The sequence below is a fragment of the Elgaria multicarinata genome, chromosome 6 (assembly GCF_023053635.1).
Source record: "Elgaria multicarinata webbii isolate HBS135686 ecotype San Diego chromosome 6, rElgMul1.1.pri, whole genome shotgun sequence".
NCBI lineage: Eukaryota > Metazoa > Chordata > Lepidosauria > Squamata > Anguidae > Elgaria > Elgaria multicarinata.
The window spans coordinates 120,459,845-120,482,577 of record NC_086176.1 but is presented as its reverse complement, the minus strand read 5'-3'; the positions used below and the strand labels follow the sequence as shown (position 1 = coordinate 120,482,577).

Below are 22,733 nucleotides of genomic sequence, written 5' to 3'. Positions count from 1 at the left end.
TGGTGTGTGTTTTTGCCTCACAGTACTCACATGAGGTCATCCCTGTCCTGAGCTCATCTCATCTCACCTCTTCCTCTCCATTTTCCATCTTATTTTAGAGCAGGGAAGTCCGGTTCCCACCCACCCCCGACCATGCAAAATAAAGCTGCTCCTCTGTCCCATGTACTGCTGTCCTTGCACTATATCAGACCATGCTGTTTTTTGTTGGGGGGCCTGTGTGTGGAAGGGCAGTCTCGCTGACAGGAGGGCGAGGGAGACAGGGTGCCGAAACACCCCACAGAGGTGAGCAAGGCTGCCTCCACTGCCCATGCCCAGGACTCAGTCCCATTCAATTCTATGGCTCTTACTCCTGAGTAGGCACGTCTAGGCTTCCTGAGCAGAACACTGTCGGCTTCCTATTGCCATGCCAACATTGACCACAAACTTCTCCAAAAACTAACTGTAACACTTCACTTATATTGTTTAATATGATCTAAGGGGAAAGCAGCGTGTGTTGTATTTACGCAGAAATAATACGGTAGCAATACAGGTGGAAAGATACATGAGCTGAAAGAGCACAGCAGCGCACAGACCTGGAAGTGCCCAGCGCTTGACTCGCTAAGGAAGCAGAGGGGGAAACCGCGGACTCAAAGCAGGGGGGGAAAGTAGCTGTTAAACTCATTTCAATCATGAGACCAGGAACAAAATGAAATTTGCTTCTGCTGCCCTGGTTTGGGGGCATGAGCCCCATTTTGTTGTAGAAAAGAGCGATACTTTTTAAAAGTAAAAATAATGAGCGCATCTGTAGCCATGTCCATTCTCGGCTGTCCAGACCCTTTTGCAAATAAGAAGAAAATGTCAGTGGGACCACAGCTCAGTGCCAGAAGTCCCGGCTTTATCTCGGTGGCTCCAAACACCTCTTGCCTGGAACCCTGGAGAGCCACGGCTGCCAGTTAGTGTGGACAACACTGAGCTAGACGGGCCAAGGGTCCAACGCTGTATAAGGCAGCTTCCGATGTCCCTGTGATGCTGCACCCTGAGGCTCCCAGGTGCTGGCGCTCTCTACGCGGACATTTGGAGGCCCCTGCGCTGTGGAGCCTAGGGACCCCCGCTCCCCCCCCCTGCGCTGTGGAGCCTAGGGACCCCCGCTCCCCCCCCGCGCTGTGGAGCCTAGGGACCCCCGCTCCCCCCCCCCCGCGCTGTGGAGCCCTCGAGGCGCCCTTCTTGGGTAGCACGGACCCAGCCGACAGGGGCAAGGAGCGAGGGCCTCAGCGCCCCGGTCCCCTTCTCTCCGGGTGTTCAAAGGGGCAGGACGGGGGGGGGGCTACACCCCCACCCCATTTTCAGAGAACGGCCCCGTGAGCAGCGCTGGCCTCCCAGAGACGGGGCGCTGGGCAAGCGAGGCTCAGGGGGAGCGTAGGGGAGAGCGGGCCGCCGCCGCGCCCCGCGCGGTGGAGACTCTCGGGCGCGGGGCGCGCGACGCTCTCGGATCCCGCTTTGGAAACCCCCGGCGGCGGCGCTCTTTTCCGGGCACGGCTCGGCCCCTCTCCTCGCTCCCCCCCCCCGCGCCCCCATTTCCCGGCTCTTGCGGGCCTAGAGCCGCGGAGGAGAAAGCGAAACGGAAAGGCCCGCCGGCCTCCGAGAACGCGGGCAGTGGCCGGGGTGCGGGGCAGGTACTTCACCCCGGGGCTTCCCCGCAGTGTTCTCGGGGCCCCGTGCAAAGAACAGGGCGAGGGCGAGGGCGCGAACGCCGCCTTGCCCGGCCTGGCGCCCTCCGGAGGTCTTGGGCTGCAACTCCCAGCGTGCCCCGGCCTCCCGGGTGGGTTGGACTGCAACCCCATCATTCCCAGCCAGCGGCTGGGTGATGAGCCATGCTGCCTGGGCAAGATTGCTGCCGCAACTACCCGGCTGCTGGGAAGCGGGCAGACTTGCGCGGCGGCGGCGGCGGCGCGCTCCCTCGGCCCGGGGCTGCCTGTTGCCCCCCTGCCAGGCGCCCTGGCCCGCGCTCGCTTCTCCGCCGCGCTCAAACTCTTCCCCCGAAGCAGCGTCGGCGCGTCGGCAGCGCCCTCTGGAAGCCGAGCAAGGGCCGCTTCCGCCTGGCGCCCTCTGCCTGCCCGAGGCCTCCGGGGAAGCCCAAAAGCAGGGCATGAGCGCAACAGCGCGCCTTGGAGGGAGGGCCTGACTTCTCGTTGCTAAGATCAGAGGAGGTCTGCTCTCGCTCTCGCTCTCTGGGGGGCACATATGAGTTCTCGTGACGTCTTGTCTTTTGATGAAAGTGAACTCTCCCGAAGCTAGGACTTCGGCTTGAAAGCATGTCAGGACTCTTAAACCAATATTGGCCTGCCCCATTTTTGCGTGCTTCTTTTTGTCCTTGTGCGAGACGGGGTGGGTGGGGTGCGGCTAGAGCTGAACAAAATGGCACATACCGTTAAAATTGGGCAAACTTTCCAGGCGGATGGGATAGGGAGGGAGTCGTGGAGAGGTGGTTAGGATGAGCCTAGAATGCACTAGCAAAGAAGTCAAGTGAGAACTGACCCGGGAGGGGGGAGGGGGACTCCCAAGGACAGCGGACGGAAGTCGTTTTGGGTAATGATGGCAACGGAAGAACAACTCGAAAAATGAATAAACGGTAAGACGAATAGATGCTGCTCCAGCCCCAGGGAGAAACAGGGCAGAAGGCACGGAGGAGGAGGAGGAACTGAAACATAGAATCATAGAACAGCAGAGTTGGAAGGGGCCTACAAGGCCATCGAGTTCAACCCCCTGCTCAATGCAGGAATCCACCCTAAAGCATCCCTGACAGATGCTTGTCCAGCTGCCTCTTGAAGGCCTCTAGCGTGGGAGAGCCCACAACCTCCCTAGGTAACTGATTCCACCGTCGCACTGCTCTAACAGTCAGGAAGTTTTTCCTGATGTCCATGTTGGGTTCCTCACTTTGCAGCACTGGCTTTAGCTTGATGTCTTCCTTCATCAACAGTTTTCTGTTTTAGCAGACTCCTGGTTCTGATACTGCACCGTTCCCATCAAGTTCTGGTTCTTCTGCCTGGGTTAGGCTGGCGTAGACTTGCCTGGACTGGACTGGGACTAGGCTGCCTGGACTGGGCCCATAACCTTTGTTGGGTTATTGCCAGAACTTTTCTCCTTCTGGAACTCTGTTTGTGCTCAGAAACAAACACACATCATGCAGGTCTTACACAGCAGAGCTGGTTTATTTCCTTCAGGCTTCTATGCAGTCCAATTCAGATCAGTTCAGATCAGCACACTGAGGCATACACAGAGAGCAGTGATCGTAGAGCAGTGATCAGTAAGCAGTGATCAGTAACATTTTACACAAGTGAGAAACTATATACAGATCTACACAATTCTTATCTACATTACATACAGCTGTGATGAGGCTAACTTAGAATCTTGGCAAGGTTCCCAGAACAGCCTCTATCTCAAGGTAATTGCTCACAGATATACTTTCTCTGTTTAACCCTGAGATAGCCATACACACACAATTTTAATGACTAAGCAAGTATTTCTTTTCATATACTTAACAGTCCAGCTGGAATCTGACTTCCTGTAACTTGAGCCCATTATTCTGTGTCCTGCACTCTGGGAGGATCGAGAAGCGATCCGGGCCGATCCGGGCCCTCCTCTGTGTGACAACCTTTCAAGTATTTGCTCCAGCCCCAGGGAGTAACAGGGCAGAAGGCACGGAGGATGAGGAACTGAAGAGGTGGCGTCGATGTTGAAAGAGACCGGAATGGAGCCTGGGCAGAGGAGTCAGATGCAGATGAGATGGTGGCTGGAGAGTGTTTAGAACAGATGTGGGCAGCTTGAGGCCCTCCGAATGCTTTGCCCTACAGTTCCCATCTCCCCACACCACTGGCTACGCTGGCTGGGACTGGTGGGAGTTGCAGCCTAAACCATCTGGAGGGTCACAGGTTGCCCTTCCCTGGCTTAGAGAGAGGAGTCATGAGCACGGAGCAGATTTAGCAGAGGAACTTTCAATTCATGGAGGTGATGCAAGCTTGCGAGGTGGCTACAGGCCAGGCGAGAGACGGCCACTGGGAAAGCATGACTCTTGGACGTCCACATGACTCAAGAAACCAAGGGATGGAGCCATGCTCTCCTTGCACAATGCCAGGGGGCTCGTGCAGGCGAACTCACAAACATGTCTGCCACAAAGAAAGGGAGGGTCATACTTGGCTGATGAGAGAGAGACACAGGCCACAGCTAGACCGAAGGTTTATCCTGGGATCCTCCAGGGTCCGCCCCTGCCTGAGCACTGGATCCCCTGTGTGTCACCTAGATGAACAGGTTTGACCCCTGGACGATCCAGGGATAAACCTTAGGTCTAGCTATGGCCACAATGGGAAATCTGCAAGCAGGAATTTCAAAGCGTTTATTAGCAGCTGCTGTGGCCATTTCAATTGGGCCTTTAGTCCTGGGTGAGTGGGATTTAACCCTTTCTCTTGGATCATTTTCCAGGTTAAAATTGCATCCAGATGCTGTTTACCCTACAAGCCAAAATATACACTGTTAACTGCTGTGGAGGCTTCTGTTCATGGCTCCCCTCACCCTACCTCAATGTAGCTTGGCCCTGGGAATCATTATGGCAAATCCCATCTACAGTGTGTTGCCTCTTTTTGCAATCTCTTGGGCACGCTCTACCATTTTCAAACTGCTTTCAAAGTGTAATATCCTGCTTGGTGTAGATCTGGCCAGAGAAAGAGACAGCAACCCAGGCGGGCAGCAGCTTTGGACTCTTATCTTTGCCAGCTCAGGTCCCTCCGAAACCCTAAGCCGTCACTGCTTTTGGCAGTCAGCCGCAAGAGCGACAGCATGCCTCCGGGTCTCTGGGTAGATCAGACCTAGACACCATGACTCATGGCATGGTTGCATCAAGGCCAGGCTGCAGTAACACACTCCACATGGGGCTGCTTTTGGAGAGTCTCTGGCCACCTCTGGAACTTGCAGCTCGAGTGCTCACAAGGACATGGCTGTGTGAACACATTCGTCTTAGGACAGAATCATAGAATAGTAGAATTGGAAGGGGCCTAAAAGGCCATCGAGTCCAACCCCCTGCATGAGTTGCCAAGACATTTTAAACAGCTGGTTATTACATATAAAGCCCTGGATGGCTTTGGTCCAGGGTACCTAAAGCAGGCATGGGGAGAAGGTAGACTGGGATCTACTGGTAGATCTCTGGGCGATTTGAAGTAGAACAGATTTGTATTGATAATTGTATTATTTTTATTTTTATTGTATTTTAGTTTCTTTGATGAATGTATTGTTAGCGGCATTGAGTGTTACAGGTGGGATATAAATTATACCAGTAAATACATTTGTTTGTTACCCCTGGATTGGGAAATATAGAGCTCTAAGCAGAAGACAATGGAATCAGTTACCTAGGGAGGTGGTGGGCTCTCCCACACTAGAGGCCTTCAAGAGGCAGCTGGACAACCATCTGTCAGGGATGCTTTGAGGTGGATTCCTGCATTGAGCAGGGGGTTGGACTCGATGGCCTTATAGGTCCCTTCCAACTCTGCTGTTCTATGATTCTATGACCTTTGCCAGAAAGCCATTTTGGTCAATAAAACAGACATTGTGTACAGGTATATTTCTTGTCAGAACAACATACGTGAGACAGAGGGAGTTGTCCACATAGGAATAGTCAGGGGAAATATTAGACTTTGATCCATTTGAACATTGCCGGCTTCAACACTTTGGGGAAATCCAAGATAACAGGGGATGTGATTATATGTAAACAACGGAATAGAAAAAGTGCTTTTAAAAAATATATATGTCTCACTTGTTCAAACTTACATTTGTTTACTCAGAGAAGTAAGTCCTTCTGAGTTGAATGGAGCTTACTCCCAAGTTAAGTTAGTTCAGGATTACAGCCTCAATGGATTAGTTCACAAGATGGATTCCACAGTTTTGAAGAAGTTTAAGGAGAAAGTATGAAATTCAGCCCCAAATGGAGTATCAGAATATTCAGTTCAAACTGGCATACAGACAGACATAATCCTGCAGAACCGCAAAGGGCACTCAAAGTGTCGAGGGAAGTGGCTTGCCTCCCCAAATGAATTAGAATTATTTACCAGTATTTGAAAGTCCAGAAACTAAATGAAGTATAGAAAAGTTGGAAAAAAGTAAAAAATTTTTTTTCCCCCCCAGCACATTAACAAGTATCAGATCTTCCTTCTTGATTTGGATCTAAGACCTATAATCTACACCAAGTAGGATATTGCACTTTCAGCGGTCTATTAAAGGCAGGAGCCGCACCAAGCAGGATATGGCGGGATAAAAGCGGTCTATGGTATATGTGTCAATGGGCCCCAACAGTTGTCCGTGCACTTCAATCAGCCGTGTGGCTCCTCCCTTTCATATACTGCTTTCATAGTGCAATATTCTGCTCGGTGTAGATCAGGCCTTCAATACGCCCTTCATAGAGTAACATGTTGGGCTCCCAGAGAGCATGAGGACGCTCCTTCCAAGTGTGGGTCTGCTTTAGAGACAAGAGCGGGCAAAAGGTAGAGCTCCAGATGCTTTGGACCACCTCTCAGACCCTCGCAGAAGTCCCTGGCAGCAGGGGCAGTTGGCGTTATGGCCACTGCTGCTTTAGAACATTCATCCCGGGAATGGCCGGCAGCTGCTGAATTCTGGAAAGCAGCGAGCAAATGTATTAGTTCACTCTGAGGAATGTGGGAAATCATCTCTCAGAGATTTTATGATCAATTCCAGCTTTTTGGAATTTGATGGAGCAACAACAGGCTCAGAGCAAAAGCAGTACAGACATGGGAAGATAAAACTAAACCAGACATTTGGCCCAACTTGACACGATGGGGGAGAGCAGTAACTGGATCTAGTTTGCCCCCCCACAATGCTTGGGTAGTAGAGTCAGTGAGCCTAGCAGCCAAAGAAGAAGTAGCACAGCCAGTTGACGGTATGGAAAAGAGGCATAAAGAAATTCAAAAACATTTTTGTGCACATTTATGCAGGGTGAAAAGATGGCTTTTTTGAGGATCATCTTTCCATCTCTCTCTCTCGCTTAATCTTTCCTTGCTCCCCACCTTCTAGAACTTGGGCTGTTCTGCTTATTTATCTCTTTGCTATGTGTATGCAGATGGAAATGGCGCAGAATGTGGAAAGCAGCGGATCCCCCAACCTGTTATCTTCGAGATGGGAATTATGGGAGTAACAGTCCAACATTTCTGCAGGGTACCAGGTTGGAAGAAGGGCTGGTCTAAAGGGTCGTTGAAAATCCTGGGAGGGACTTAAATGGAGGATTTTAAAACTAGGGCCTAGTCAAACTTTTTTTTGCTTGGAAGGGAAGGGAAGAACAGTTTCCAAAAAAGTCCCACTGACACCCCCCCCCACACACCCTTTTGATATTCTATGCGTAGTTCTGGTAGTAGCAGTGACTGCATGCTCAACCCTTGCTCAGCACCCACCCCCCATTTTGTATGACAAAATGACAGAGTTATGGCAGGAAACCCTTACTCTGATTTGACTTTGGTTATCATCCCATAGCCAAATCTGATTGGCTACATGCAGTCATTATGAAGCCAAAGCAGAGTGAGGGCAATGCTTTTGACTGTTGCTCTGGCTCTAGGCCCTTGGAGAGTTCCTGCCAGTCAGGCTTAATCTACACCAAGCAGGATATTGCACTATGAAAGCAGTAAATAAAAGGCAGGAGCCACACAACTGATTTTTAGGGTGACCCTATGAAAAGGAGGACAGGGCTCCTGTATCTTTAACAGTTGTATTGAAAAGGGAATTTCAGCAGGTGTCATTCGTATATATGGAGAACCTGGTGAAATTCCCTCTTCATCACTGCAGTTAAAGCTGCAGGAGCTATACTAGAGTGACCAGATTTAAAAGAGGGCAGGGCACCTGCAGCTTTAACTGTTGTGATGAAGAGGGAATTTATTTATTTATTTATTTATTTATTTATTTATTTATTTATTTATTTATTACATTTCTATACTGCCCAATAGCCGGAGCTCTCTTCACCAGGTTCCCCATATATACAAAGGACACCTGCTGAAATTCCCTTTTCAATGCAACTGTTAAAGATACAGGAGTCCTGTCCTCCTTTTCATAAGGTCACCCTAGATTTATAGCGGTATTGAAGTGCACTGACAACTGTTGGGGCCCATTGACACAGACCATAGATCGCTTTCATACCACTACAGCCTGCTCGGTGTGGCTCCTGCCTTTTATATAGCGCTTTCATAGTGAAATATCCTGCTTGGTGTAGATGAGGCCTCAGTCTAAAGCAGCTTTCCCCAACCTGGTGTCCTGCTATCAGGCCCAGCCAAAAACGGTCAGGCATTATTGAATGGTGAGGGAAAGGCGTTCTGTGTATAGTCAGGATTGTTCTGCTTCATTATCTGCTCTAGGACTAGGAGCTGAGTGGAAGCATCAATCATTGCTCCTATTCAGAGTCTGACTGGTGGCCTTGTTTGAGGCTGGGTCTCCTTTGTTTCCCCACGCTTGGCTCACAGTTGGTGTCACATACCCCACCTATGTGAGGCTCACCGTGGTCTGCGCTGTGTAAGTCCTCAGCCTGGTGTCCTCCAGTTGTGTTGCACTCCAACTCCAACAACCCCAGCCAGCTGTGCAGGCTGGGGTTGATGGGAAATGTAGTCCAACACATTTGGAAGGCACCAGGTTGAGGGAAGCTGGTGTACATCAACCCTTGAGGGATTGGTGGCACTTTTAGGTGGTCTTGACTTTTGGTCTGGAGATCAGCTTTGATGACCTCATGAGGTTGATTTTTGGTCTCAAGACAAGACTGCCGAGGGGTTTCCAGGGATCCACCCATGGGGATGCCTGCCAGAAGCAACTTCCCAGAATAAAAGAAACAGAAAGACACTGTTCATGCCAAGGCTGACCACTGGAATCCTTTGCACTCAACCCAAGGCTCTTCACTGGCTTCTGCCTACTGCTTTCATTTCCCCTGCAACAGCCTCTGCCTTCCACTCTTTTAAGAGTTAGTGCGTGTGTGTGTGTGTTTACTCTTTCAATTGCCATGCAATATGTTAGCAACCGTCGAATTGATATCTTAGCAGCTGCAATGTGCATTAAAATGGCTGGGTGTTCATCGCATGAATGTGCTGCCTGCAGTTGCCTACCTGTGCACTAGACAGTAGAGGTGTCTCAACATTATGGGGGAAAAACCCTGCCCCCTTAATAGAGTTTACTCTTTTGGAGTCTTTCCACGTTCACAACAGGGTCCTTTAGATGGGAGCCATTTGGTTATGAATTGAAAACTTCCCCTCTCGGCAATACTATTATGTTCAGTGAAACATTGCCATCTAGTGGTGGAATTATAGCACCATGTTGGCTTTACACACTGGGGGCATCGGGTGATAATTTAAATACTCCATTATATCCATTTTTTAAAAAGGGAGATTACCGGGGGAAAGTGCAGGAGACATTCTGGAGATTGACAGCATCATGTAAAGGACCCGCAAACTTTTGTGAGTGACCAAACTTGAATGTGCAGTAAATCGATCATGTAGAGACGCTCTAGATGTATCCAGGCACCCACTCAAAGTTGTAAAGATGGTTTAAGGGTGGAGATCTTGGAATGGGAGAGCTGAACATGCTAGCACTCCACACTAACTACATTGTCACAAGGCATCCTGCCCAAAGGTGAACAATAGTGTTAGGCATGTGCACCCACCCCCCACCTGCTGAGCGGTGAAAACATCCAGAGGTTCCAGCGCTTACCCAGGATTCAGTCTCCTTAGAAGGAGGTTCTTGGAGACTTGTGGCATTTCTGTTTATTTGCACACATACATACAGGCTGCCATAGGATTTCCTGCAGAGAGCAAAGTCGGTTCTCTGCCTCCTCTCCAGGCCTAACAGGCTGCTACCTCACCGGGGTGTGTGGGGGATGTCTATACAGCTTCTTTACCCTGACCTAAATATGCAGATTTGCTTTTCAGGACACATGACGCAGCCGCCCATGTGCCGCAGCGCTGGGTTTTTAACATGATAATGTGCATATTCGTAGTTGAGATTTACTGCGACTTTGGGATCAACCTTCGAGTTTGCACCACATTGAAGTTATGTGTCCTTGGAGGAGTTAAATCACATTTTGAAATGTGGGCATAACTTCGAGGGCAGGACAAAGTGATTGGCCGATTTCCTGCCTTCCCACCTATTGCATCCTCTGGTTGCCTTGTTCCTTCCCACCATTTCATGCTCAATTATATGACTCTGCGGAGGTCAGCAGATGGAGCTTTTAAAATTAAAACAAAGGGGGGGGGGGAGAACAGGCGACGAGAGACGGGAGACCTGTTCAGTCCCCTGCTCACATCCTCCTCTGCTGCCTCGTTCCTTTCCCCACTCAGTTTTCCTCTTATATGAATCTGTGGAGCTCTGCAGATAAAGCTTTCGTGTTTTGTATCCTCATATGTGCACGCTAATAACTGCTGCAGTGTGACGCCGTTTGCGTAGATTCGAATCTATGAAAATTCAGGTTTATATTCAATGAGGAGCAATCCCATTGTCGTATAGATGGGGGCCTAGATGTGAGTAGCACACTTCCTATTCACAGATACAGAAGTGGCCAGGCTAGACTTGACCAACATCTTTGACCCACACTAGTTGTCTCTTCCCACAATCACAGACTTGCAGGATTGGGGTGGGATCCTAGCAAGATCTTTCAGACTCCCCCCCACCCCGCCCAACGTAATTGCAGCATTTCTTTGATCTGGAAGCAAGCAGGAGCCAGACAGAGTAGAGGCAGCGAAGCTGCAAGGTGTGGCAGGACAGAGCAGTGCGTGTGCCAGGCAGCCTTTCCTGCACCCCATAAGCTAGCTCTCTCGGGAGTCGTGGGTGAAGCTGACCCATCTCCTGCGTTGCGGTACGAGCCAGCTGGCCACCTGGCTACCTTCTGTACCTGCCAGAGGCCAGGGCCGCTGTCTTCCTTTCCACCCAGGCAGCAAAATATTCTGGGCCTGCTCTCTTTTGGCTGTAAAGCCATGTTAAAGAATCATAGAATCATAGAACAGCAGAGTTGGAAGTGGCCTACAAGGCCATCGAGTCCAACCCCCTGCTCAATGCAGGAATCCACCCTAAAGCATCCCTGACAGGTGGTTGTCCAGCTGCCTCTTGAAGGCCTCTAGTGTGGGAGAGCCCACAACCTCCCTAGGTAACTGGTTCCATTGTCGTACTGCTCTAACAGTCAGGAAGTTTTTCCTGATGTCCAGCTGGAATCTGACTTCCTTTAACTTGAGCCCGTTATTCCATGTCCTGCACTCTGGGAGGATCGAGAAGAGATCCTGGCCCTCCTCTGTGTGACAACATTTTAAATATTTGAAGAGTGCTATCATCTCTCCCCTCAATCTTCTCTTCTCCAGGCTAAACATGCCCCCAGTTCTTTCAGTCTCTCCTCATAGGGCTTTGTTTCCAGACCCCTGATCATCCTGGTTGCCCTCCTCTGAACATGCTCCAGCTTGTCTGCGTCCTTCTTGAATTGTGGAGCCCAGAACTGGACGCAATACTCTAGATAAGGCCTAACCAGGGCCGAATAGAGAGGAACCAGTACCTCACGTGATTTGGAAGCTATACTTCTATTAATGCAGCCCAAAATAGCATTTGCCTTTCTTGCAGCCACATCGCACTGTTGGCTCATATTCAATTCCAAGATCCTTCTCGTTTGTAGTATTGCTGAGCCAAGTATCCCCCATCTTGTATCTGTGCATTTGGTTTCTATTTCCTAAATGTAGAACTTGGCATTTATCCCTATTAAATGTCATTCTATTGTTTTCAATTCAGCACTCCAGCCTATCAAGATCACGTTGAAGTTTGTTTCCGTCTTCCAGGGTATTAGCTATCCCACCCAATTTTGTGTCATCTGCAAATTTGATAAGCGTCATCTGCAAATTTGATAAGCCTTGTCCAAATCATTAATAAAAATGTTGAAGAGCACTGGGCCCAGGACTGAGCCCTGCGGTACCCCGCTCTTTACCTCCCCCCAGTTTGAGAAGACTGGGGCATTGTGACCACCAGCAGAGAGGTGGTATTCATTGAAATTTGGATCATACTTATTCAGGGCTGGAACAATAAGTCTCATTTACTGTCATCTACGTTAAAAAACAAACAAACAGGCACACGAAGCAGACCATCACAATGAAGTCTACCCAGGAGTTCATAACCGCTGCTGCTTTATCTGTTCCAATAAGCGTTAGAGATTGGCAGCTGCACAATTTGACTATCTGATGGGTCTTCCCAAAGCAGCCGTCGAATTCCAGAAATATTCCCCCCCTGCTCCCCCCCCCCCGCCCCCTCATCTCAACAACATGGCCTGACAGGAAGAAAGGAAGGAGCTGGCCGGCTGCCAGGGCCAGGCAAAGGAAAGTGAAAGTCTTTCAAGAGGGCTTTTTATAGGGGCAGCAAGGAAGGGAGAAGCCAGTCCAGTTCTCTGCAGCCTCCTGTCAGCCCACTCAGAGAGAACCTTCTGGCCACCATGGCTCTCCGCTCAGTGATCGCCTCCTGCCTCCTGGCTGCTGCTCTCTGCATCCTCCAAGCCCAAGGTACAGTGGTCCCTGTCAGGGCTCTTTCTCTCCCCTCCTCTCTCTGTAATGCTTTGTTCGTTTCTTAAAAGATGTGCCAGGGCAGCATTGATGGACGCTCTGTCTGCCAACCTCAGGTGTGTGCTGAACGGGAATGGCCTAGCCAGAGCCCAAAGGGCGCTCCCCTCCCTTCAGCACGGCCCGGCAGTGGCAGCTCCAGGGCCCAGGCTGTCTGTCGTACCTCCAGCGAGTTCTTCTTGTTTGTTTGCTTGTTTTCCCCCCCCACGGCACTTTGAAGATGCAAAACTATCTACAGTCAAGGACATTTGCTTAGGAACCCTGTGAACAGATTGCTGTTATATCCCAGGTGGTAAAATAATAGAATAGGGATGGAAGGTTCCTTAGAGATCATGTAGTCCAACCCCGTTGCTTAGTACAGGATCTGCAATGCAGGATGCAGATACAGCATCCCTAAGAGATGTATGTCCATCCTCTGCTTCAACACCTCTGGAAAAGGAGAGCCCCCCCCCCCCCCGGCCCCACTTCCCGAGGCAGTCTGTCCCACTGTTGGGAAGTTTCTCCTCATATTTAGTAAAAACCTGCTTCCCTGCGATTTCCACCCACCGGTTCTAGTTCTGCCCTCTGGAGCAACCGAAATTGGCGTCTGCCCCACCTTTTGCATGAGGAGGTCTTCCGATTCCCTAATAAATGTGTCTATAGCATCCTGAGACTGTTCTTTCTCTTTGTGTTAGCTCTCAGGTCTCCCCTTCCTTTCCCCTTCTCTTGGCTCCTTCAATTGTCATTTCCATTGGGTGCCCAGAACTGGACACGGTACTGCAGATAGGTCAAGGAAGGCCTCCTAAGGACACAGAAAGACCCCCCCACCCCCACCCCCAGTTCAACGACTCTTCCCCCCCACCCCCGTTTCAGGAAGAAAGAGCTCCTCCGTGGACTGCTGTGAGGCCGTGAAAGACGTGCGCCTGGAGGTGGGGAAGATGAGCCGCTTCCAGTCCTACGTCCTCCAGGAGCCCGCCATGGGGTGCCCCATCTCGGCCATTGTGTGAGTACCTGACCAACTTGGAAAGGGGACAGGTGTCCTTGGGGTGCCGTGCTCTCTCCCTGGTCCCAGTGAGACCCTGGTGGCACAGTCCCTGGGAGCCCTGAGCAGGCAGCCTCCTCCCATAGGCTGCCTCCCCTGGGACAGGCAGGCCCACAGCTTGCCTTTGCTGACCTGGTGGTGAGCGTTCCTCTGGGGCGGACTCCCGCTACAGCTCCCCACCAACTTTGCAGAGCCCCCTGGCTTTGGGGAGGCATTGGGCCTCCCCTCCACTCTGGGGAGACCAGGACCTCTTAGCCACAAGCCAGGAGCCGGGACTCCACCTCACCAGCTGCCCAAGCAGTTCATCACAACGGACGGAAATCCCAGTTGGGCTTGATGGCTTTCACCACCCTGATGTGACCCCCACAGCAGCCCTGAGTGGCTGCTCACGCCTCTTCCCATTTTACTGATGAGGCCCTGAGGCAGAAAAGCATGGATCGGCTCAAAGCCATGCTGGGAATCCATGGCGGAGCTGGGAGCTGGTCTCCCAAAGCCCCCATCTGTCCCTCGTCTGTTTGAGACATGTTCAGTCCGGACAGGCTGGTGGAGACACCTCGTGGAGACGCCCCTCCTTCGCTTGGGCCAAGCAGGCTTGGATCTGGCCAGGGCTTGTGGAGGCTTGCGGGGAGTGGGGGGAGGCTATTTGGGGGCTCTGGGGGCTCTGTCCTATTGGGGAAAGGGGGGACATAAATGCAATGAAAAAAATTGCTATTATTTTTATTATCTGCAAACCTTATTTAGCATCAGCAGATATGTTCTTTTTTTATCCTGCTTAAGATAAAGTGTTAGCGGAAAGGAAGGCAGGAAAAGACACTACAGGGTGATGCAGACTGAGGTGCTGGGCTGGAATATATTGGGGAGAATTGGATATAGAATCATAGAATAGCAGAGTTGGAAGGGACCTACAAGGCCATCGAGTCCAACCCCCTGGTAGCTGAGCACGTCACCTTTTAGTGGTCAACATTTCCACAATGAGGACCAGGAACCTGTTTTTCTTAAATATGGAGATTCCTAAAACTGATGGGCTGAGGCTGAAAGCTGGACTCCATGGACACGGCTGTGCATTCAATTATTGTGGCTGCCAAGCGGGATGGCAGATTGTATGCAGAGCAGGTTAATTGAGGTTTCCAATAATTCTCACAGTTCTTCTCTTCTGGCTCAGGCTGATCACCAAGAAGGGACGTGGGCTGTGTTACCCTCCTAACTCCAGATGGGCTTTGGCTCTCAAAAACGCACTGGACCAAAGAGAGGCCCGGAAGGCACGAAGATCTCAAGCCTAGGAGGTAGGTGTGTGCGTGTGGGTGGGTGTTTGTGGGGAGTTTTGTGATGTCATAGTGGGGTTGGGGCGATGGAGTCGTTTAGGTCAGCTGCCCTCAATGACTTGGGGGTGACGGAGACATCAGCCTTGCCCAAACTGAGCCCCTCCAGACGTGTCAGACCTCAAGTTCCATCATTCCCAGCCGGCATGGCCAATGGCTCAGCTTGGGGAAGCCTGGTTAAGGGTTTCGTAAGTGAGTGAAGTGAAGATGGCTTTGGGAGGAGACATCTCCTTCAAGCCAGTCTCTCTCTCGGGTGGAGGAGAAGTCCTTCTGCACCATAGAGGCCACTCAGGCGGCCGCCTAGAGCGCCAAGCTAAGAGGGGCGCCGTGCGCAGTGCAGCACTCACGTGCGTTGGCTGGGAGCTGGGCGGGCAAGATGGCATCCCGTGCCCGCTCAGCTGAAGCGAAGCCAGGGTCGCTGGGGTGAGGGTGGGGCGGCTCCACATTTGGACTTCCGGAACGCGCCTGGAAGAGAGAGAGAATGTAGAGGTGCATGGGGTGCATGGGGTCTTTGAGTGAATGCATGGGTTCATGCGTGTATTTGTTTGGAGTGAGTGATGCTGAGTGTGTGTGTGTGCACACGTGTAAGTTGGGGGGGATGATTTGGAGGTGATATTCCTATTAAATAATGCATTTTAGACCCATAGATGTTCCTTTCCAATTTGTTTGCTATAATTGGCATGATGTATTTCTTGCACTTTAAAATAAATTTAGCAGTTTCAAGTTTTGTGCTTCTTATTTTTTCCAGGAAACATCTGTTCTTAAAAATCAAAGTTGGCATTTTTTGGGAGGGGTGAAAGTAGCTCACCTTGCCTAGGGCACAAAATAGTCTGGCACCGGCCCTGCCCGGCTGCCAGATGGCCTTTGCAACAGGAGCTGCTGGGAACCGAAGCTGGGATTCCCTGCAGGCAAAACATCAGCTGGCCCACTGGGCTGCAGACCCATTGCATTCCCAAATATTTGTGCTAATGGAGGTCGTAAACAGACGTTTATCTGCCTGTTTGTTAAGGAGCGAGAACAGTGCTCATGGCAGGTCACATCTGCGGGAGGCCACCAAGGGGGACGTTCAGAGGAGAGGCCCCGGAGGGCCTTGACTGGCCGCAGGTCCCCCGAGGTGCATCCGGTTCACAGAGTGACGTACATCTCTCCTTTGCACTTTGGAGAGGTAGGCAACCTAGTGCGTTTTGTACTCCCACTCCCACTCCCATATTCCCTTGGCCACACTGGCGAAGGCTTATGGGTTTTGTAGTCCAAAACGTCTGGAGCACACCAAGTTGTCTACCCTGGCTTGATAGTACCCCCTTACTCGAAAGTGGTCTGTCAAAGTTCACGCATATCAAAAAAGGCTGCTGCTCTAGTTCGCCGTGTAAGGTCACTGCTGCTGGTTTCTCAAACCGGTCTTCTTTCTCTTCCCTTCCAGGACAGCAAAGCCTTCCCTGCCATTGAAGTGAGATGGAGCAGACTCCCAAAGGAACCCCCTCTGCAGTGACTATGAATAAAGGCAGCCTCGCACTCCGCATTTACCTCCTTCTCTGTCAATGGGTGGGTGGCAGGGGACCGCGTACGCTCTTTTCTCAGATTACTCTGACACACGTTGCCCCCCCCGGCCCCCGAGAGCTTCCTCTACCTTTCTGTTTGATGACCTGGGTTTGAAATATCAGCGCCTGGATTCCTGGGTTAGAGGACTCATGGCCCTGGGTGCCTCGTGTGCCATGCCCAGCCTGCGCAGAGGGACACTGCAGCCTCTGGAGCCCTGATCATCACACTCCCACCAAAGGGGATATTCAGAGCTTAATTGCACCCAGGTTTGAATCCCAGGGCCTGGTTTTAATGCCTGACCCGATCCCTAGATTATGTGAAGCAATAAGGAAATGGACATATCTCAGAGCATGTACAGAGTGCATCCCCCTAAGCCCTGAGCAACCACAGCCTAAGTTAAGCCTCACAGGCTAAGCAGGGCTTTGAGGGCAAAGAGTGGCATTCATTGGCAGGCAAAGTTCAAGAAAACTTTTTTAAAAAAAGGAAAAGTTAATCACTGGGTACCTTCTTCAAGATGGCAGCTTCCGTTTTTTATGGGGTGTTCCCGGATAGCGGGGATTTTTTATTTTATTTTTTGCATTAGAAAACCCTTGTGTGAATTTGCGAGAATAGCTTATATTGAGAGAGAGAGAGAGAGAGAGAGAGAGAGAGAGAGAGAGAGAGAGTGTTTCATTTTTACTGGGATGGAAGAATAAGTTCACCTTCCCAGTTAACCCTTGAGGTGCTGTAACCAAAAGCCAACACAGGAGAGCCGTCAGAGAAAAGGATGCTTCCCAACCCCCCCAACTCCCCCCCCCCCCCCCCGTGGCTTAACCAATCTCCTGGTAACAAGTGATGGTCGCAGGCATGAAGAAATTGGAAAAGCGCGTGGATTTTGGCAATGTCGATCTTTGCAATATTGTAACAGAGACATGTAAAATAAAAACCATCTTTCTTGTATCTCCTGTCAACCCCCCCTTTCCCTGACATTTTATACTGCAATGTGCTTAATTAAAAATGGACACATTTCTTTAAAAATATGCAAGTGGTTGCTTCATTTTCTCTCTCAGCCATCTAATCCTATTTCAAGTGCCAAAGTAATTGCTGGTATTTATGGATGTGGAAGTAAAGTAAATGCACTTTCCCCCAGCCCTTTAGACATCTGTTCTTTAATGCCGAATTTGAATGGTTTCCAAATAACAAAAGGATTTCAGAATGAAGAGGGGATAACTGTTCACAACATAGAATCACAGAATCGCAGAGTTGGAAGGGGCCTACAAGGCCATGGAGTCCAACCCCCTGCTCAATGCAGGAATCCACCCTAAAGCATCCAGGACATTGCAGGACATAAGAACATAAGAACATCAACAGAGCCCTGCTGGCTCAGACGAAGAGTCCATCCAGTCCAGCACTCTGTTCACACGGTGGCCAGCCAGCCATTGACATGGGACCAACAAGGCAGGTGTGAAGAAGTCCTTCCTTTTATTTGTCCTGGATCTCCCACCAATCAACTTCATGGGATGATGTCCCCGTTGGGTTCTAGTATTTTGAGCTCGAGAGGGAAATGTCTCCTTATCCTCATTCTCCACACCATGCATAATTTTGTACACTTCCATCACGTCTCCCCTCAGCCTCCTTTTTTCCAAGCTAAACAATCCCGGTTGATGTAACCTTTCTTCATAGGGGCGATGCTCCAGCCCCTTAATTATTTTAGTTGCCCTTTTCTGCACTTTTTTCCTGCACTATCCTTTTTTAGGTGTGGTGACCAGAACTGTACACAGTATTCTAAGTGTGGTCGCACCATAGATTTGTATAAGGGCAGAAGGGTATTGGCAGTTTTGTTCTCAATTCCTTTTCTTATAATGAATGGGGTTTGCCATTATTATTATTATTATTATTATTATTATTATTATTATTATTAATATACCGCCCCATAGCCGAAGCTCTCTGGGCGGTTTTCAAAAGTTAAAAACTGAACATTAAAAAGAAATATACAGAATTTAAAAACATAAAAAGCATAAAATACGTACATAAACAGACAATATCCATTTAAAAACAACTATTCTGTGGTCAGTTAAAAAACTCCGCATATGCTGTTAAATGCCTGGGAGAAGAGAAATGTCTTGACCTGGCACTGAAAAGATAACAATGTTGGCACCAAGTGAGCCTCGTTGGGGAGATCATTCCATAATTGAGGGGCCACCACTTAAAAGGCCCTCTCCCTTGTTGCCATCCTCTGAGCTTCCCTCGGGGTAGGCACCCGGAGGAGGACCTTAGATGTTGAGCGTAGTGTATGAGTAGGTTCATGTCGGGATAGGGGTTCCATCAGGTATTGGGGTCCCAAGCCGTGTAAGGCTTTATAGGTTAAAACCAGCACCTTGAATTGGGCTCGGAAACGTACAGAAAGCCAATGCAAGCAGGCCAGAGTCGGTCTTATATGCTCAAACCTTCTGGTTCCGGTTATCAATCTGGCCGCTGCATTTTGCACAAGCTTCTGAACCATCTTCAAAGGCAGCCCCACGTAGAGCGCATTGCAGTAATCGAAGAACAGGTTGAACACCCACTGTCTGGTCAGAAGAACCATCCACTAACAGCATCTCAGTCTTGTCTGGATTGAGCTTCAGTTTATTAGCCCTCATCCAATCTATTGTCGCAGCCAGGCACTGGTTCAACACATCCACAGCCTCACCTGTTGAAGATGAGAAGGAGAAATAGAGCTGTGTGTCATCATCGTACTGATGACAGCACACTCCAAAACTCCAAATGACCGCACCCAATGGTTTCATGTAAATGTTAAACAGCATGGGGGACAAAACATGACCCCTGCGGAACCCCATACTGGAGAGTCCACGGAGCCGAGCAATGTTCCCCCAGTACCACCTCCTGGAGCTGACCAGCCAGGTAGGAGCGGAACCACTGTAGAACAGTACCTCCCACTCCCAACTCAGCCAGACGCTCCAGAAGATACCACAGTCGATGGTATCAAAAGCCGCTGAGAGATCAAAGAGAATCTACAGAGTCACACTCCCTCTGTCTTTCTCCTGACATAGGTCATCATACAAGGCGATCAAGGCTGTTTTCATGCCAAAACCAGGCCTGAAACCCATTTCTTTACAGCGGCTGCACACTGGATGGAGATTTTCATTGAGCTGTCCACCACAATCCCAAGATCTCTTTCTTGTTTGGTCACCGTCAGCTCAGATCCCATCAGGTTATACTAGAAGTTGGGGTACCCCCCCCCCCAATGTGCATCACCTTACACATTGAACTGCATCTGCCATTTGGACGCCCACTCTCCCAGCTTGGAGAGATCCCTTTGGAGCTCTTCACAATCCCTTTGTGTTTAACAACCTTAAATAATTTGTTGTCATCGGCAAACTTGGCCACTTCACTGCTCCCTCCTAATTCTAGATCCTAATTCCAGATCACAAAGCATTTTAATTGTATGGAGGTAGATTTAGGTGAAACAAAAGGAGGCACAGGCAAGCTGTGGCATCAAATAGGAGCTGATCATTTCAGGCGCATCTGCAGGAAATACTTCCAGGGTGCAGCACATAAATTGTGTCTTTCATTTGCTATTAACCGCTTGTTGGTTAGCATATCTACAAAAGAAGGGACTTTTTTCATTCAGAGTTGAGCCAGGGACTTTGGTTAATGATCCACGACTGAGATAACAGGCTATAATAAAAGGATCCAGAAACGTAAGTCTTGTTTGCAAAGGAGGGTTTTACTGCTTTCTTTACAGTCCTTGTCACACATTATCAGCGGCAGAGAGGAAGGGGGAATTCCTCTTTCCTGTATCAAATTTCCCCGTGCAAGGACAAAAGGCTACTTCTCTCCCCAGCTGGCTGGGGATACAGAAACAGCATTTCACACCAGCAAAACAGGAACACAAACTGGTGTTGTTCTAAGAGCAGCAAAGAGCCCAATGACATGTTAAAGGCGAAGAGATTTATCTGTGGCATGAGCTTCCATGGCAAGGCAAACGTGCCCATCTGACTATAGCTTTGCACAAAGATGTATGTTTTGGTAGCTGCATTCTTTCAGTTGGTGATTCACCAAAGTCTGAGCATGAGCATTTTCTAGAAATGCTGCAATTCTTATTTGGGATGCCGTTCAATGTCTGGGGTGAAGTACATCTGGGGCAATTTCAATCCAACATTAAAAAGTTTTAATGGATGATTTACAAATTGGTTTTATTGAGTGCTGTTTTTAGCATTGCTGTGGCCTCCCTTGCAAAGCCTTGGAGTGGGATAAACTAGAAATTCAATGCAATGTAATAAAATAATCATAGAGGTGTGTTCAGACCCCAAACGAGAGCCTTCCTGATGACGATAGTGGTGGTGTTAATTGGTGGGTGCCATCGATTTCTTTTATTGCTGTGTTCTTAATTGGCTTTGATATGTTTTAAATCTGGATTTTATTGTTAGGTGGGATATTATATAAATAAATAGAAACACTATAGACCCTCTCCTTAAAGACCTCTTTGCTGTGAGCTAAATTCAGAGTAGTAAAGTATTGAGTAGAAAAACCATAATAATGAATTTGAGGAAGCAATTTCTAAAACCAGGATGATGTATTTGATGAATTGGCTCTCATTTGCTCTGAAAGACACAATTTAGGTAATCTGGTTGGAGGGGAAAAATCAGTCTTGAGCCAGTAATTAAAGGCCCTGATGGCAGTGATAGATTTGACTACTATTACGCTGGTTTCTGAGCATAAGAATGAAGCAGGAGTGCAGCTTGTCACACCCAGAATTGTCCTTAACAATTTATTTTGAAACATTTCCATGTTGTATGAGGATTTCACAGCCCATAATTCTCCTCCATACACAAACTGAGGTATAAGTTTTGATTTCAACAAGGTTAGCATTGGGTTGATTTGGTAACTTCCCCTTGTGTGCCAGAAGTTCGATAGTCCATTTAATTGCTGGTTTGTCTTTAATTTCAAGGATTTAAAATGGGCATCCCAGCTTCCTGAAGCTGAGAAAAGAACACCCAGATAGCGATACGATGATACTTGCTCGATAGCATGGGTATTTAAACTCCATTTGCGCAATGGAGATCTGTGTCCAAAGACCATAACTTTGGTTTTCCCATAGTTGATCGATAGTAAGTTTTGGGAGAATAATCAGCCAACGCTGATAGTAATCTGCGTAAACCAATCTGGGTATGTGAAACGAGGAGCAGATCATCAGCACAGAGAAGAAAGGACAGTTTCCTTTCTTCTAATTTTACTGTATGATTGGTTTTGGTATTGTTTTTATTGTGCTTGTTGTAACATGAGTAAAGCTTTGTTACTACACACACACACACACACACACACACACACACACACACACAGACACCACTCTGCCTACAGGTTCACACTTTCAAAACCCGGTGAGACAAAAGGAAAAGCAGGGTTTGGAGAGAAAAGGAACAAACTTTGCACTACCTGAAAGCAACTGGAAGAAAGAGCAGCAGCCAGCTACACACGGGGAAATAACAAAATATGTTAATTAGGATATCCAGAAGGAAATTCAAGAGATGTTTTTAAAATAACTTCTGAATGGAAGACAAAGAGGAGCCAGCTGGATATCTAAAGGCAAGAGTTCCATGCATAAAGGGCTTTGAGAGAGAAAGGATGTTGATGAGAACAAGCGTGAAGGAGTAGCATGGCCATTTACATAATGATCTGGTTTGCACAATTGCAGGGGGGTTAATAAGCCATGGTGGCTAGGAGGGGGGGTTGTTGAGCAAAATTACCCTCAGCAGTGCAGCTTGTTGTGCTGTGTGAAGTCGGATGTGGTGGCTTGCTGCCGAGGTTAGCAAGAATCCGTGGACTGTTTGAACTGCTCTGGGATGGCTTGTTAACCATGGCAACAGGCCACCTTGGCAGAGTTCACATAACATGACAAGCTGCAATGCCGAGGGTAATTATGCTAATCCCCCTGGCATACAACCAGCACACGTGGCCTGAGGAATAAGCCACCCTGCTTGTCAGTTGCCCATAGGCAGCTGTTCGGCCACAGTGTGAACAGAATGCTGAACTAGATGGAGCCTTGGTCTGATCCAGCCTCAGGGCTCTTTTGATGTTCTTATTTCCCCCACCATTATGATTCCAGAGGCAGCTGGACAGCAGAGGCAGCTGGTGTCACACACAGGAGGGCCAGGATCTCTTCTCGACCCTCCCAGAGTGCAGGACACGGAAAAACAGGCTCAAGTTAAAGGAAGCCAGGTTCCAGATGGACATCAGGAAAAACTTCCTGACTGTTAGAGCAGTACAACAATGGAATCAGTTACCTAGGGAGGT

At 49.2% G+C, this 22,733-nt stretch overlaps 1 protein-coding gene across 1 annotated transcript; it reads left to right on the top strand.

The window, feature by feature from the left end:
- Positions 1-12,389: 12,389 nt before the first annotated feature.
- On the top strand, positions 12,390-16,992 carry LOC134400105 (C-C motif chemokine 21b-like). Its single transcript, XM_063128391.1, has 4 exons — positions 12,390-12,524; positions 13,434-13,563; positions 14,765-14,885; positions 16,342-16,992. Exons 1-3 carry the CDS (start codon positions 12,458-12,460, stop codon positions 14,880-14,882), a joined length of 315 nt encoding a protein of 104 aa, XP_062984461.1. The 5' UTR covers positions 12,390-12,457; the 3' UTR covers positions 14,883-14,885; positions 16,342-16,992.
- Positions 16,993-22,733: the final 5,741 nt, after the last annotated feature.